This window comes from Anser cygnoides, chromosome 5, assembly GCF_040182565.1.
Source record: "Anser cygnoides isolate HZ-2024a breed goose chromosome 5, Taihu_goose_T2T_genome, whole genome shotgun sequence".
Classification (NCBI taxonomy): domain Eukaryota; kingdom Metazoa; phylum Chordata; class Aves; order Anseriformes; family Anatidae; genus Anser; species Anser cygnoides.
Genome location: NC_089877.1, coordinates 38,931,729 through 38,948,590, shown reverse-complemented (window position 1 = coordinate 38,948,590; position 16,862 = coordinate 38,931,729). Strand labels below are relative to the sequence as shown.

Here is a 16,862-nt window from a genome sequence, read left to right as displayed (position 1 = left end):
TTCTGCAGACTGAGACAGTCCTCTGTGGGCAGTGTTTCAAATCTTGAACCTGCCACAGTGAAGACCAACTACGTGTACCCACAGGAGATATTGTCCCTCACATATGTAAGGCACATTTTTTAAGATGGCAAGCTAGGTACAAGCATTGCACCCAAACCGTTAGAAGCCTCTAAGAGTTTCACAGCCATGAAGGAGAGGTGACGCAGTCTTTAGTGTCTGGGCTTTCCTGGACTGTTACCATAGACATGGAAATTGATGTTCCTTTCTGATTCCCCCTATACATAAATTACATTCTTGGAACACGTGGCACTTCTTGCGTTAAAATTTAGTCTGAAACTATTCCAAAGATTATCTCTTCCACAGTAATTAAAAGCCAGGTCCAGTAAAAGAGGTGCCTTTGCATTTTGTCTGTGGTGTGGGAAGGGTCCTTCAGATGTTACCAGCACCTTTCACGGTCCCTCTGTACTTCTCTGGCAGCTGTGTTACGGCTGTGTTAGGAGCAGAGGAAATGACCCTTCAGTAACCACTAGGGGAATTTCATAAATACACCCAGGCATTTCATGTTGCCTTTTGAAGGTGGTGTTTTTCAGAGTACAGGAGGTGAAAGTTAGGGTAGTGCACAAGGATCACCCAGGATCCCCCTCGCTGGAAGGCCAAGCTGATTTTTGAAAGGTCACATGCACTGTTCTCTCACCTCCCTCCCACTTTTAAGAGTTAGGATGAAGGACTTCGGTGGTAGGAAAGTGAGAGGAACCAAATTCTGGAGCTGTGCACAGCCACATGAAAGGAAGGGATAGGCAGTGAAGAGAAACCCAGCAAAATGGGGCCAGCTAATCATGGTGGCCCATGAAATTTTTGTCCAGTGTTTAATTATCCAACTTTATGATGTCTTTTTTTAAAGGAATACTGCATCTTTAAGGGTCCCTTCCCTCTAGATGCACATGGTTGTCTTAGTAGCTGAGGCCACTGTCCCTTTCTTTTTCTTTTTCTTTCTTTCTGACTTTCTCTTTCACCCCCTCTTTCAGTGCTTCTCTTCTTCTGTATCTGGGTTGCTGCAGCTCCGTAGTTCACTTGCTTCAGTATTGTAGGGAATGCACATGTCTGCGCTTCTGGGTCTATTGTGTCCTGGGATTGTTCATTTTTTTTAAAACTCATTTCCCTCTTCCTTTTCCCTATTGTCAATTTGCTTTCCATTCTCTTTGTTAACCTCTTAAGTGCCTTCCCTGTTGGGAAAATGACTTGAAAGAAAAATGAATCAACCTTCTTGCACCCATTCTATTTATATTTTAATCTTCTGCATGTGTGATTATGGGTGTATTTGCTGTGTAACTATACATACACGTTCCAATATACAATGGGTATCAATTTGTTCTTCTCAGTTACATCAATGTAGGTAGATTTGTACTGCAACAATTGAGGACAGCATTTGTCCCTAAATATATACAATACATATGTATTTGTATATATATGAATTAGATCTTAACCAAATTTGCACTCCAGGCCAAATCACAAATGGAGTGTCACTCAAACACACGAAAAAGAATTTACTATAATGCTTCTTTCCACTTCTCTATCAATGTGTAGCACAACAGCTTTTTCTTTCTATTCTAACTATGTTTTAATTTTAACATTTCTCACAACTGCCTTGTGTTTCCCAGCCCAGCATTTGCAATGTTCTTGTATCCGGAAGCATGGCTAGTTGCACTGAGCAGGAAACTGTGAAATCTACTGGGCATATATTAAATTTAGCATTTCTGTTGGTGACCGTCTTGTGAAGAATGGATTTTCTTCACCCAGCCAGAGGTAACTCTGGCAGCTTGGGAGCCTGTTATTGAAAACGGAGAGAAGGAGAGAGAGAAAGAGATAGAGAGGAAAAAAAGCAGGGCATCCGACTTTAAAATAATTTTACTTAATAACACACCCGATATTTTTTCACTCTTAATCTAATCTTTGTTAATGTGAAGAAGTGGTGACACTTTCCTGAGTTTGCTTACTTGCACCCCTAAAAACTCAATATTCTGACTATTCTCTTCCACCATGAGTGCTTTGATTAGCAGCAAAAAATAAAGTATATTGAAGTTTTTGATTGTCCGTAGGCATCAAAGTCAACATGCCAGAGATTCATTCTGCTTTTAGAGCTGCTGTTTCAGACTCTTTTCAGCACAGCATTGATTTATTCTGCATTCACATTTGAAAAATTTTCCTTGCAACCTTTAAGACCCAGAGACTGAATTTATTTTAAATGAAAAATGAGATCCTGGAGCACAAGATGGCATCCACAGAGATAAGTGCCGGGTTGCTGAGCTGGTATGTTCTAGCTGATCTGAATTCCTGACTATAAGACCATCATGACTAATAAGCCAGTATGAAAGCAGATTCACAGCTTGAGCTACAATCTTGTACCCTGGGCTCCCAAGCTGGCTCAGAAATGCATGCTTTAATAACCAATATGTTTCACAGTTCATTCATGGCAAAAAAAGTACTTCTTACCAGGCCAGCTTGGGGGACAGAGGGACACTACACTGAGCAAAATGGGGACAAAAAGAACAATTTCCTTTAAAACAGTCTGGTATAACTGTGCCTTATGTCAAAGTCAGAAAAGAAATGCAGCATGAAGTCTGAACCCCATTGCTCTGCTGACTGCTCTCATTGGGATTTGGCTGGGAATTTTTTTTTTACAGCCTTCGTATGTCCCTCTCCATATTCCCCAGTGCCAAAGTTGGACGCGTCTGCAGTATTGTGAGCAGGACAAAAGTTACTTTCTAGTAAATGAAACTGTCCCCCTAGTGTTCCTGGTCTCTGAAGACATAGGTACCTGTGGCAATAATTATGACCATGCAGTTCTCCAAACAGTATTTCACTCTGCTTTTCCTACTCTTTTCTCCACCTGCCTCCACATCCCTCTCTCTCTCTTTTTCTTTCTCTCTTCCCTCTCTCTTCATTTTCCCTTTCCGAGGATGGCGAGTGCTGATCCATTGGGGTAAGCTCTGGTTTTGGATTATTCCTGTTGCGGGACCTGTTGTATCTTGTAGATAAACTTTTCATTTGCATTTTACAAATACAATCCAGGTGGATATACGTCAGTGAATGAGGCTTTACAGCAGGGAGAAGCAGAGAGATGTGGGAAGAAGCATTTTTGGTGCTTTTGTGCCTGTTTGTGTGCTTTTATGTTGGAGTCACACTCCATATAATTTAATTTGGGGTTCTTTTTTGTTCTCTGTCTGTCTGTTTCAATGTCTGTGGGCACACAGAACTAATCTCAGACACTGTGCAGGTACCAGGACACCTGAGAATGAACCCCCCTTCTCCATTTAGCTCTTTTCGTATCTGTTTGGTACCTTCCAGTTAATTTTGATCCTAATTTATCTTTTTTTTTTTTTTTAAGATGAAGTTGAGTCCCATCTGTGTTATTAAAAAAATGCTGGGTATTTCCTCTCTTTTTAGTGTAGGTTTTTGTAAGAGGTGAACAGATGGCCCTAGAGACTGTTATATCTTCAAAGCTCTTTATTTTCAATAAAGAGGATATAGGTACAATTAGGTATGCAGTCACACTTCGAATTAAGGTTCCATTTATAAATACTTAACAGAAGGAGAATATTTATTAATAAATGATTTAGTAAAAACATTGTAATAGATCATTACAGACTACAGTAAAAGCTTACAAGAAGGTACAAACTGAGAAGGCTAAATAGCACCAGTAACATTTACTTCTCATGTTTGTAACATGCTTTACTATTTATTAATTCTTTTTAAACCATTTATGAATGGTTATAATTCAGTATAATTGGCCAATTAAGGGAGGTGGTGCAGTTTAACATCACCCTCTGTGTGCACTGGAAGGAAGAAGAGGTGTGTTATCAATACCCACAGTCCTTTCCCTGTGCTTTTTGCAAAGGCTTAATCTTCCAAATGGTTATTACCTTGAGTAGACCTTCTGATTTAGGCATAAGTATTTCCAGTAAGAGATGTTAAGGTTGGTATTATTTGCACAGTTGGGACTGTGAAACAGAGTAGCATTAGAGGTAGTCTGTTCTTATTCCCTAGATCAACTTCAGGGAGCAAGGAAGCACAAGTTTTATCTTTTGGACACTCAAGAGCAAAGCAATGAAACTTTGTAATACACAGTGCCTGAATGCTCACCATTGCTTACTAATTCAGCAATGGTTTCATACCCTGAACTATAGGTTATGACTTTTTATTTTTACTTGAGTGAACAAGCAAAGAGGAGTATCAAATGCCACCCAATTTATGCTTTCAGCAAACAAAAATTGGCTGGATATTTTGGCTCTGCCTTTCAAAACTACCCACAGAATCAAACCAATTCAAAATTTCTAAGGCATTTCACCCAGGGACACAAGTCAGATGCATTTCTGCACGCTGCATGCATGCTGCAGGCTCCCCTTTTTGGAAGCATGGCTCCAGCTTGACCAGCTAAAAGGCTTTATTCAGCATCCTAGTAAAGCTGCGCTATGAAAGCAGGTTCTGCTGGGACTGAAGCAAGGTACCAAACTTCCCTCTGACTGTAGGAAAATTTTCTGTGAGATGCTTATTCAAAGAGGAAACAAATGCCAAATCTGACCCAAATGTTTAATGCTGACTGGAAGTCCTTTATATCATACTGGTGTGTAGTAGCTGATGCACTGTTTAAAGCACTTGAAAATTGATCTGGGTGAAGGGCCATACAGAAGTGCTCTGTGTGTGCAATATGTGTACTACAGTTACCAGGTCAGCTGCTCTTTTCTTCCTTGTGTCTCTCTCTGCCTACACCTCAGCAGTGTCAGGCTTCGGCCCTTCACCTCTTAGAGCCCATAAGAAACTCAGCACTTCTCTTAAACTGTCTGGAAACTGCATTCCAGCTCTTCAGTTTCACCAGTAAGAGATCAACTGGTCTAACACAAATTGAGCCTTGCATGGCTTCCCCTTTGGCAGCAGCTGACTAAAATGAGTAAAAACTCACTTTAAAACAAAGGACCTTTTAACTGAATTATCAAATAGATTGAATGAGGGATAAAGTCATGACATATACAAACTGCAGCCTGCACATGCACATTTCTTTTCAGTGCTTGGCCTCTCTCTTTCATAGCTCAGATGTCTCCTGCTTATTGTTTGAGTCTTTGTGATGGGAGGAATAGCCTGCAATGATTTCAGTGCCCACTTTATGCTTAGAGCCCCCTTTACAGCTTCTCCTTCCTAGAACTTGGGTCTAGATCCCAAAAGACTGATTTATTTTTTATTTCTTCCCTCCATGCTTGGCAAAGCAATTATATCACTTTGAATGGGACTTGAGTCTCTCCCTAAATCTGGCAATTGTGTTTGAGGCAATGCTCTTTCTCTGAGCAACTGCATTAACTTTTCTGCTTGTTTTTTCACCATTTTTTTGGTGTCTTCCAATGAGTTAATGCCCAAGCGTACAGCAAAGCAAAATACGGATTAAACTGAGTCACACATAACACTCATAGTTTCTTGGTTTGTTGCATGTAGTAGTAAGTTACTGGAATAATTACAGATTTAATACTTCGAATGACATTTAATGCCTGTAGAGACTCCTCGGAGGTTATTCACTAATAGATATTTCCCACTAAATAAACTCTGTTCATAGTCTTAAATGTAAGATGATTTCGTATTTTTCTCCTTTTTCCACACGTAAGATCATCCAGGGTCTGCCATACTAATGTGCTGCCTGTAGGGCTTCGAACTTTCATTTTCTGGTGAGAGGGATACAGATTTGAATTCTCTCTGTTCTTTCATCACAACATTTCAGCATAATGCTACATTTTCATTACTTTCTTTCGGCCCTGTCCCAGTTCTGTCCACCTGACTCTGAGATACAGGAGCAGTGCATGTGTTTGCTTTTTTTTTTTTTTTTTTTTTTTTTTTCCTCTGAAAATCAGTTCCAGCATTTCCAGCTAAGATGATCTTGTTGGGAGGAAAAATCTCTCATTTTTGCTTGTTAGTATTTTTGTACTGGAGTATAGAACCTGCTACTGTTCTGAGTTTTTATAGCCAGCTTGGAAAGTGTGTCACATTTATAAAGGTAAATTCTGGGGGATTTATTAAATTGAAGAAGATGCAGGGAAGAACTCCTCAGTCTGGCTGTCACATTCCGTACCAACATGCTCTCGTAAAGGGGAAAAGTTTTGAAAATGTACAACTCTCTTTTCACCCAAACATTTAAAATTAACCCGTGCTTCTTTAAACTCTTTCCACTGCTCCTCTATACGATTTCCAGTGTGGACAAACTAAGATTTGCTATGAGACCTACTTCTTAAGTATTTTGCATGTAAATCAGCAACAGAAATAAAGCTTGTTCGATAGCAATCATGTGGATACTGAATGCATTTCCAGGAGGATTTCACACTAACTCTCTCTTCTGTCCCCTACCTCAGGCTCCTAGGCTGGATGAAAACACAGTACACAGCAACTCTTTTTCAAATATTGTTTCCAATAAGGAACTGGGTGCTGGGAGGGGCAGCTGCCTTGTTTTGCCCTCCATGTGTGTGATCATTTTTGTAAAAAAAAAAAAATAGGAGGCAGTTGGGCTGGGAGGGGAGAATTCAGGACTGTTGGAAACACATCTGATTGCAAAGAGGAAATAGCAGATTGGAACTTTTAATCAAGTATCCTGGAATTCAGGTGAGTGTCAGAGAGGACCTTCCCACCATAATTAAGTGTTGGTGGGAACATCTCCTAGTGGAACTTAAATGCCTTAAGTAGGTGTTTAACTGCATCTCCGGGCACCTATATACTTCCCAAATCTTGTGCAAGGTAATTTTTAGACTCCCCTTGTAACTTACGGTTTAGAAGAAGCTTTTCCTGATGACTCATACAAGGAAGATTTAAACTAAATGGAGTTCTGATATACACGACACACCTGTGTTGCACTCAGCTGCTGCAGTTATAGGACAGGCACATAAAATAGCCTATCAGAAGTGGAACAGACGGTTCTCCCCTTAAAGTTACTTTCCTTAAATCTTTATCACTGCCCCAGATGATGATGGTGCAGATTCAGGTTTAATCAAGTGCAAAAGAATGCCAAGACTGAGCTTGTAGTATTCATCTGCTATACTCTGACGGGCAGACAGCAGCAGGGTACATGGGGGGAGATTCTGCATAGAATGAGTGCCCCAGATTTTCATGGCACAGATTTAGATTTAATCTGGCAAAAAAAGCATGCCAAGTCTTCTGGGTTTTACTTAGCTGTGATGGACAAACTGAAATGAGATAGAAGAAAAGCCATCAGTATGTAGTTTCTCCAGAGGATACAGAGAGAATAGGACCTACCATTGTGTTCAGTTTTAACTTATTGTTTCCTTGGAAATATCTCCTCTTATGCAGTTTTACTTACTTTTTAATAATGCTGCTACTCAAATTTACTTAGGAGGATACATCTGGGACACCATTTTAGAAACTTTTTAAAAATTATTTTATTATTCTATTAACAGATTTAAAAGTTTAGTAAACAGAGGCAGTTCATGGCCTAAATTTATTTTATATCTTGTTATGTATAAATTGATACTGTCTGACCTGTATCCATTATAAATATATGTATGCGTACACACATGCACAGACACACATAAATACACATCCACTCATGCACTCTGTTTTCCGAGCATCTACAGGATTTCAGCTTTTTATATTTGTTACCTGAAGGCACATAATTGCTTTCACTGCTCTTAGTATAGATGAAACATTGGTAGTTTTGCTGAATTGACATATTTCATAGTGATGGTTGGCCAGCTAGGTTCTTAGCCAAGTCCTCTCCTGTAAGGTATTTCGGTCTTCCAGACATTGTCTTGCTATTTAAAAAGGACAGAAAGCAGCTGCCTCTGGGGCTCATTCATTTACAGTCATTCAGAGGGTGTTTTTTTTTGTAATGGGCAGCCCACCTCCTGGAAAGTTGTTCTGCTGAAATGTTTGTGCATTTGGCTTGTGCCCTTTCAGCATGTTCAGCATAGCGCATTCATATGTTTTGTTGTCCACAGCTGACATTTTTCATAGGTGGCCTTCGTGGGAGAGCATAAGAGCATTACAGTACAGGTGACCTTGTCAGCAAGTAGGACAGTTTATTCTTTGTTGACTGGCCTCTTTTTGAGGGCACCTGGGCTGTTATCATGTTATTAGTGTAGTCACCAACAACAGCAGAACTAGTTATCCACAGAGAAGACCTGGCTTGTTTAATGCAACATGAGGAAATCGTAGTGGAGAGCAGAGCTGTGAAGTCCAGCAGAGAGAAGTTGGAAAGGCCAATGTGAGCTTTGAGTTCAGTGGGAAGTTATTGCATGGGAAATGATCATGTATCTTGGTCATGGAGATTTGATTTTTTCCTTAGTATCTCAAGGAATTCCCCACCTTTGTGCCTTGTACACACGGTGGCTTTCTGTGTTGCTTGTGACAGAGAACGTCTCATGCTGTGTCCACCAGCACTGCGCAGAAGAGAATCCTCAGCACCAGCATGAATCTTGACAGTCCTTTTTGAATTCAGCAGTTCAGCTTGCACACGTCAGATGTGGTAGTTTCCATGTGCTTGAAGGCCAAGAAGGTAGCAACTCCCTCAATGAAAAGGGATTATAGTATCCTCCTTGAACAAGCAGCATTTCGAAGAGTTTTGCTTTGAGGGCGGGACAACTGCAAAATGTGAGAGTAGTGAGAGGAAAGAGTCATGTGCTTTTCCAGTGACAGCCTCCCTCCTTCTCCTCACTTCATGCCTGTGCCTGCGGTGGCTGGTGTTCAGGGTTATTACTCGTCTAAGTTTTCTGAGGGCCTTTTTCTTTATTGTGTCCATTCAGGTCTCGGTCAATCAGCGGAGCATCGTCTGGCCTCTCCACCAGTCCTCTCAGCAGTCCAAGGGTAAGTGGTGCTGCTTCAAGATCCGTTGGTCCAATTCACTCACACATGCTTGATGCTTTTCGACATCTGTTGCTGCAGAGCTGTGGCTCTTAGCTGGGATGTTTTGTTTTTCCTTGGCAGCTTGTAAATTTTCATGGGTGGTGAGGGAAATGTTATTTACAAATCCAAGCAGAGAATTTATCACACATTTTCCCTGCACTGTTAGAGGTACTTCAGGGATCTCACTGCGCCCCTGTCCTTTTTCAATCTCATAAGTGCATTGAATAACATTGCTATGACTAAACACTGCCATATCTAGCTAAAGTCTGTATACAGCATGGTTTCAGACCATATATCAGGAAATGTTTCACAGCTACTTTCAATCAAGTCACGGTAGAGCACCAAGCCATGCTGACTACAATCAACTCGATTCAGTTTTCCACAGAGTAGCTTGGATTAGAAAGTAAGACAAAATAAGTTTTATGGATTTGAGGACCAGCAAATTTAAAGGGAAGGTAAGAAGTTGACTAATTAAGATGAGAACACTCAAACCCTATAAATAAGATACGTATACAGGCCCTTATTCGATTGGAGTCAACCAAATACTGATACTCAGCAGATCAAACATAGTTGATAGTATATCTGTTGCAAAGTTATTAGTTTCTAAGTGCTGCGACAGAGGTCTGCGTCTACCTTGATAAATTCTTCAGTATTCTTAGTGTCTGGAAAGGTTGACTTTGTCACTTCAGGACTTCAGTCCTAACAAAAAGGCTGGAACTTATCACAAAGTCTATAGGGCTATGACAATCCATGGTACCTCATTGTCTGACCCAGAGTCTTTGGAGGCTTTCCACATACTTTTCAGGAATTCCTGAGAAGGTGCCATCCCCCACTGGACATAGATATATTCCACATGTTAGGGTATGGATATACCTATGGATCTTCTCTTACCTATATGAAGATACCATCGGTATTCCAAATATTTTAAATCGTAATTTCTGAATAATGCGTGTAATTCTTTCACATGAATACACAGTCAAGTGTAAGTTTACAGGCTAATAAGGCTTCCAACTCCTTGCTTGATTGAACTGTTTTCTGAAACATTCTGGGTTCCTATCAATTGTTACTCTATTTTGCAACTAGCTAAATATGTTTGCAGTTTCCCCTGTGCCTTTAACATGCCAGGAACCAGTGAAGATCCATTTCGTTTCCTTCCTTGTTTCTGCACTGGGGCCTCCTGGATGGCAGTGGAATGAAGCAGATGTCTGAGAACTCTTAATGCCTCTGCAGAATGTACTGAAAACAAACAAAAACAGTTTTGTGCACAAAATAAGCATCCAGAGCTGCAAACCTTAGACTTGATCCCATTAATTGATCTCTTGGGATCGGTTTCTGACATCTCAGTAGGACTATCTCAAAGAATAAGGATGACAAGATCTGTTCCATAGTTGCTGTATCTTAACATTACTACTTAATAAGCAGTTGATTAAATAGTCTTCAAAGGGATTTAGCAGCCAGATGGCATTTTCAGCAGATCATAACCATTTTAAGACAGGTCACGTTTGTAGCTTAAAAGGTAATGCTGGAATAAAAATCATTTATTTCTTTTTAAGTCCTTACCTATGCTTCAAATAGCACCTTAGATTATTGAAAGAGAATATACTTTAAAAAGCAAATACACATTTCACTGTATGCACTGCTTAGGTGAAGTTCTATAAGCAATTGAATTCAACAGCAACTAAGAGTTGTTAAATCTCACAAGAACTTGCTAACGGAGTTCCCCATTGCACCATCGCAAAGACAGACCTAATCTTGTTCTTTGTTATGTTATTAGAAATGTGGTAATTAAGGGTGCCCTAGAGATTCATAATGAATTAGGTTGGAGATTAATTTGACTTCGTATCTTTCAAATTTGTTTCTCAAACCATCATATGATATAAAAATTGCAAGAAAACATTTGCGATCAACAGTTTTTGACGTTTATCTGCTGGAGTCATTTGCCAATGGTTAATAGTCAGGTGCTGATAGTGACTTCCATAAATTAACCACTTCCCTTATCTTTTCCCCTTCCTTTCTCATTGGTAATCAGAACTGACCAAAATGGGAGGCTTGATTTTATCTTTACAATTCTAATAATAATAAAAATATTTTGATTTAGTGATTTTCTTTTAAGTGGCCAAACTCTAAGCTCTTCAAAATCATTAGAAAACTTTAGGGCAAACCATTTTAAACATTGCTTTAAATACATCTCTGCATTTTCTAAATATGGCAGCATTATGTTAATCCATCAAACCCAGAAAGTAAATTTACTAGTGAGTTTGCTTACCGGACAATTGAGGCAAGGTTACCTTTACATGGCATGTCAGGACAGTGCCTAGCTAGAGTTTCTGTCCATTCAGAATGGATAATAATAATAAAAGGTGATAAATAATTTATAATAGTTAATAATTTATAAAAATCAGAATGTGAATGCAGACCAAAGCTAAAGAGCTGGAGCAGTAATCTCTGTTTTTACAACTCTGCTAGTATTTGTAATCTAAGGTGTTTACAGCAATATTTTTAAGAACATTCTTTTTGTTTTCAAAGTGACTTTTACTTGCCACTATCCCTCAAAAAGGCTTCTGTCCTCCCAAGTCTGTGTATTGCTGTTCGCTGACTCCATAGGAAGGGTTTTCCCAAAACACTTGTAACATGTATAAATGTTATTATTTGGGAAAAAAAACAACATTCATAGTCCCATTTTTGATAACTCACTGGTGGATTATGAACTACAATTGTCTTTTTCTTTTTTAAACCATATCTTACAAACAGTGGTTCCCCCTACCCATCCACAGAATTGGGACTTAACATCAAATATTGCTGTGACTTTATGACAAAAATCCTGATTACTAAGCTGTCCTCCGATGGCGTGAGGGATGTTGCAGGAGAAGCATAAAGTCTGATGGGAAATACCATCTCTTCCCAGATAAATTAATTTTCCAGCCGTGTCTGAAATTCTTGCTATAGCTGTTCACAAATTAAACACCAACCTGAGGTCGTGTTTTCCTTTGGGTGTTGCATTCTCTGAAGTCCCCGAGCAGATGCTGAACAGTTTAACCGTCCAGGGGAGGAGGGTGGATGCCAACAGGGCGTCGCTCTCCCTTTCCCCCCCTCTTTCTGCAAGGGTGGCTACATCTGATGTGTGCATTAAACCAGAGTCAGGGATAAAGAGGAGGGACAGAGGTTCTGACCTGTGTGTGCAGTAACCTGTGTTCATTGCCTACCACTCCGTGTGTATCACACACCTGTTTTGAGTTTCATTTCTCCACTGGGTTTGCACGTGGGCACTTTGAGCTGAAAGAGGTGGTCCCATTCTTGGCACATCTCGATTTGTCTGTGGCTTGAGTGGTTCTTCTTCCCTTTCCTCACCTCCCTACGGCATTGTGCTTCTCTCACTGCAGGGCAATCAGAACAATCCCAGAGAGATGGCATTTCTCTCTTCTTTTTTTTTCTTGGTTACTTTCTTTCATATTGTTTTTTTACTTTTCCTTTGTTTTACTTTTCTTTCCATTGTTTTCCTTTGCTGACACATGGTTGGTTAATATGATGAAGCCTGTTTATGACACTGTTGTTCTTGCTGCTGCCGCTGCTGCTGTTGTTGATTATGCTGTGTTCCCAGCTAACTGCATGTCTTTTTTTTTGTTTTTTTTTTGTTTGTTTGTTTGTTTGTTCGTTTTCGTTTCTTTGCAAAATCCCTCCCCCCCACTACCCCTTCACCTCCATCTCTTGTGTCTCCTTGTGACATGATGCATCTTTGTGACTCGGATGGATTTTTTTCTGACTTTCCTTTCTCTGCTCGCCCGCTCTATGCGTATTTCACTGTTTTTGATGTGCATGGACACTCTGTGTCTGTCTCGTAGCCTATCAGAAAGTTCTTCATCCCCCCTCAGACCTCCGACCTCCCTTTCTCTCCCCGACCCCAAGTCTCCTTGGACCCTGATGCTTGTAGGAACGCCTCCAGGCCTGGACATGTACTCCAACCAAAGCCAGCACTTCAGCCCAACCCAAAGACGCAGACTTTGCCATCCAAGAGCAAATTGGCCGAAAAACCACTCCAGTCTACTAAATCCAACCCACTCCCTTCCAGCAATGCCAGCACCCCCTCTTCCCAGAACACCCCTGTGCAGAATGCTCAGGGCCGCACGCCTGCTGCCGGCTTTAACCCACAGCTGGCTGTTCCTAAATTGCAGACCAACCCTATGTCTCCTGTTAGGTTACTCCCTTCTAGTACTGACCCAAGCACCAAATCTATCCCCATCATACAGGTCACCCCTCACCCCTCTCCAAGGGGAAGTCCCCTCCCTACCCCCAAGGGGACACCTGTCCATACGCCAAAGGAGAGCCCAGCAGGCACACCCAACCCAACACCACCATCCAGCCCCAGCATTGGAGGAATGCCATGGAGGACACGGCTCAACTCAATCAAGAATAGTTTCCTGGGGTCTCCTCGCTTCCATCGCCGGAAATTGCAAGGTGAGTACTCTGTCCAGATGTACCAGGGTGGTTCTGCTTTGGGCAGCCTTTCAGCAGCAAGTTGATGCCTCTCTGTGGCTCTGCAAGTTTAATGTAGCAAGGACTGAATATTGGTATTGAGAGTGATAGTGTCAGGCAGCCCTAGCCCAAGGCGTGTGTCAGCAGGCTCTGTAAATCCACTGCACCTGCTCCAACAGCATCTCCTGAGCCCTCTTCACACTCTAGCAGTACAGATCTTACTGTCCCTGTCTTGGTTCTTAGAACACAAGAAAATTTTATCTTCAGCTCACCCCTTATTTTGCCAGCAAACCTAGAGCTCTGATATTTCCCCTATGGCTGTACTCTGCTGCCTCTTTGCAGCCACAGGCTGAGCCTTCTGCTGCAAAAAGATGTCCAGTGACAACAGGCTGAAATTGTCCTTCTGAGGTGCAGCTTCTTTCATGTTGGTTAGTGCTTTTTTTAACTCCTTCAATAATTGGTGTAAAAATTGCCCTAATACAAAGAGTGTTTTCATTTCTGCTGGCCTGTTTCAGTTTTCAGAGTCTCTAGATTGTTGAGATGTGCAAAATTGTCTTCTTCGAGCTCCAGGTGGCTTTTCATATTCAGGCAAAGGGCACCTGAAGTCATATGTATTACCCTCAGATAGCAGCAGCAGCTATCCCAATGCCCTGTGCTTTTACAGGATCCTCTCAGAAAGGAGGATTACAGCTGTGGAAGAGTTAGGTTTTGGACTGTGATGGTCAGGGACATTATCTCAGAGTTGGCCAGAGAACTGCTGAGAGTTGCAGCAGTGACTGAGCTGCATCCAAATGGCCTGGTGTGGCAGACTCTTACTTTGTGTTAGAAAATTCCACAGGGATTCCTGATACTCTCAGTGACTGAAAGAGACTTTGGATAATGCCCATTACATACAGTGTGAGAATTGGCTCATGAAATAATATTAAACAAGTTGTAAGGCAATCAGATTGGCACGGTGTTTGGGTCAGGACCAGAAACCATTGAAGCCAGCACAAGATTTTCTAGTGATTTAAGGAAGGGTAGGTTGAAATGCGTCACCTGTTTATATACAGTGATCTAGGGACACATGACCAATGTTCAAATGTCAGAACTAATCTGCAGAGTCAATGAGCAAATGAAAGAGGGTACAATGTCAGAATTCTTTCATTTTTATAATAGCAGAAAAAGAAAGGTGCACTGATTCATTGATTTCTTTTCTTCCTCCCTCTCTTTGGCTGTGCATGCATGGGCAGTACCTACACCAGAGGAGATGTCCAATTTAACCCCGGAATCATCCCCAGAGTAAGTAAATTGCCAGTACGCTACTTCTTTTCCACCACCTACCAGTGTCATTTCCTTGCCTGAATGTCATAGGGTGACTGTTTCTGCTCTGAGTCAGTATCTGATTGTAACCTGTTATCTCACGAGTGGGTGCAGATGTGAAATGGTCCCTCTGCTAAGGACCCTGAATAAAATCTGTACTTCAGTAATAGCAGTGGGGTTAGTGGGTGATGAAACAGTCTCCCAGTAACCAGCTCATTTAGTCACAGCATGCTGAGTTTCCTAGTCTTGGAACATCTTCCTGTTCTCTTCTTTCATTTGATTCTCAAGCAGATGACTCTTGAGGATAGTCGATGTCTTATAATGGCACTAACTAAGCCATAAAAAGTCTTCTTAGAACATGAGAGTTTGCATCCTCAAAATAACATGCAGAAGCTTCTGCTAGGATGATTCCAAGGAATCTTTAGCTTGGATAGTAAATGCAGTATTAATTCTGGGCAGCAACACTGGGAGGTGCAGAAGCTGTTTCATATTCACCAGACTCATTCCTTAAAGTCAGTGTACGCTTCAACCATTTCACTGCACAAATGTGCGTCACTGCATGGCAGGTTTGGAAGCCCCTGCCAGAGAGTGCTGCTCCAAACATTTCCTAATATATGCAACAGATGCCAAATTATTCCTTTTTATTTTCACAGCTTGTGTTTGTGCACCCAATGCCCATTGACTTTCCCTGCCAACCAAGACAATTTGGCCTTTTGTCAAGATACTTGCGTGAAATATTCATGAGTCACAGATGAAAATTGTGGGCCCAAAGTTTTGTAATTGGTGATAATGGTATCGCCTTAAGAACTTTTCCCAGACCTGGCATGTATCTGATGGGCAGTCTGTTTCTAATACTGCAGAGTGGACAGGGGTAATAAAGAAAGGGAGAGGGAGAAGTAAGGAAATAGCAAAGGGTAGTAAAAGAAATCCAGGAAGAAGAGTGGAATAAATTGTGTTTTCAGCACTTTGGAGAATTTACTAATAAGGGGCATGAGAGAATTTCATAAAATAAACATATCCTTACAGAATAAGTAAGTGATATTCTCATCTCAATTGTTTTTAAGGCTGCTAAAGCAGAAAAGCCACTAAATGAAGTCCCTTCCCTTCCTTTCCCTTCTATGTTGGTAGATGTTCTTCGGTGAATTTACTGCCTTCTGTACTTCCCACTCACCCTTTAAAAGCTGGTATACAGAAGTAGTGTCTGTCATTTGAGGCAGTTTGGATGCAAGTCAAAGCCTAAGGCCCTTTTTTCTTTTTCTGTATAATTGCCAAATTAATGAGTTCAGTTGGACTGCACCCTCCAGTAAACATAATAAAAGTCATAAAAAATAATGAACTAGATTTTATTTTAATGGTAGGTGTCTTGTTGCTCAGTGCCCACTTCCACATATCTTTTTTTTTCCTGATATTGTCTTCTTTTCTGTAAGAAATAAGATATCCTTATCAAGAGCTCTATTGACCTCATGGTTTGAGTGATAAAAATGAGTGTCCTTGGTCTGGTACAGCATTCTTTAATGACTGCCATTCATTTAACAAACCTGATGTTTAGGTAATAAACTTTGACGTGTCTGGGTAATGTTATTCTTTCTCACATGAAAAAGAAATGCTATTATTTATGCCAAGCAAGTGAACTTCTGGAGGTTATAGATCCCTGCACCCAGGGACAGATAGGGAAAACAGTGAGGGTCTCCAAAGGTGAAACAATCAGACACTCCAAAAGTAGAAAATGGAACAGCATTATAACAGGAAGAAATTCAGTGTGAAATAATAAAGCAGTAGCCTCTATTTTCATGCTAATCTATTTGCTTTTTTCATCAACTGGACACCTGGTTAGATTCCCTAGAGTGATCTATGTACCCAGCCTCCCTCCCATGTCTCTTACCTGCCTCCCCCTTATGAGGCTTTTCATCACAAGAAAAGCTTTTTAATTGTAAGTACTTTTTTCACTGCTTACAGCCTGATTTTCTAAGGTGATGCTGAAGATGTTCAATTCATACTTGTGTTATTCCAAGTTAGTAGCACTTAGCAAGCCCTGTCAGGAGGGAAACCTTAATTGCGTGATTTTAATCTGAAACTACTGCATCTTCTTCAGCGGAATTATGCCCTGTGTATACAAGCACAGTTAGTTCTGCCGATTTCAAGGAGAAAAGATTTGGACTAGGGTTTGGAGAAAGATAAAGCAAAGGCTACGCTTCTGACTGGGG

At 40.9% G+C, this 16,862-nt stretch overlaps 1 protein-coding gene across 8 annotated transcripts in view; it reads left to right on the top strand.

The window, feature by feature from the left end:
• The window catches only part of BRSK2 (BR serine/threonine kinase 2), a 308,810-nt gene that overhangs the window by 260,936 nt on the left and 31,012 nt on the right, over positions 1-16,862 (top strand). For 4 of the 8 annotated variants that reach the window (XM_066997946.1, XM_066997944.1, XM_048066549.2 and 1 more), the window contains 3 exons: positions 8,787-8,847; positions 13,131-13,338; positions 14,589-14,637. In XM_066997946.1, the coding sequence (XP_066854047.1) occupies positions 8,787-8,847; positions 13,131-13,338; positions 14,589-14,637 (318 nt within the window). Of the gene's footprint in view, positions 1-2,956; positions 2,981-8,786; positions 8,848-12,725; positions 13,339-14,588; positions 14,638-16,862 lie in introns of all 8 variants that reach the window. The other 4 variants (XM_013191608.3, XM_066997942.1, XM_066997941.1 and 1 more) reach the window with 3 other exon arrangements.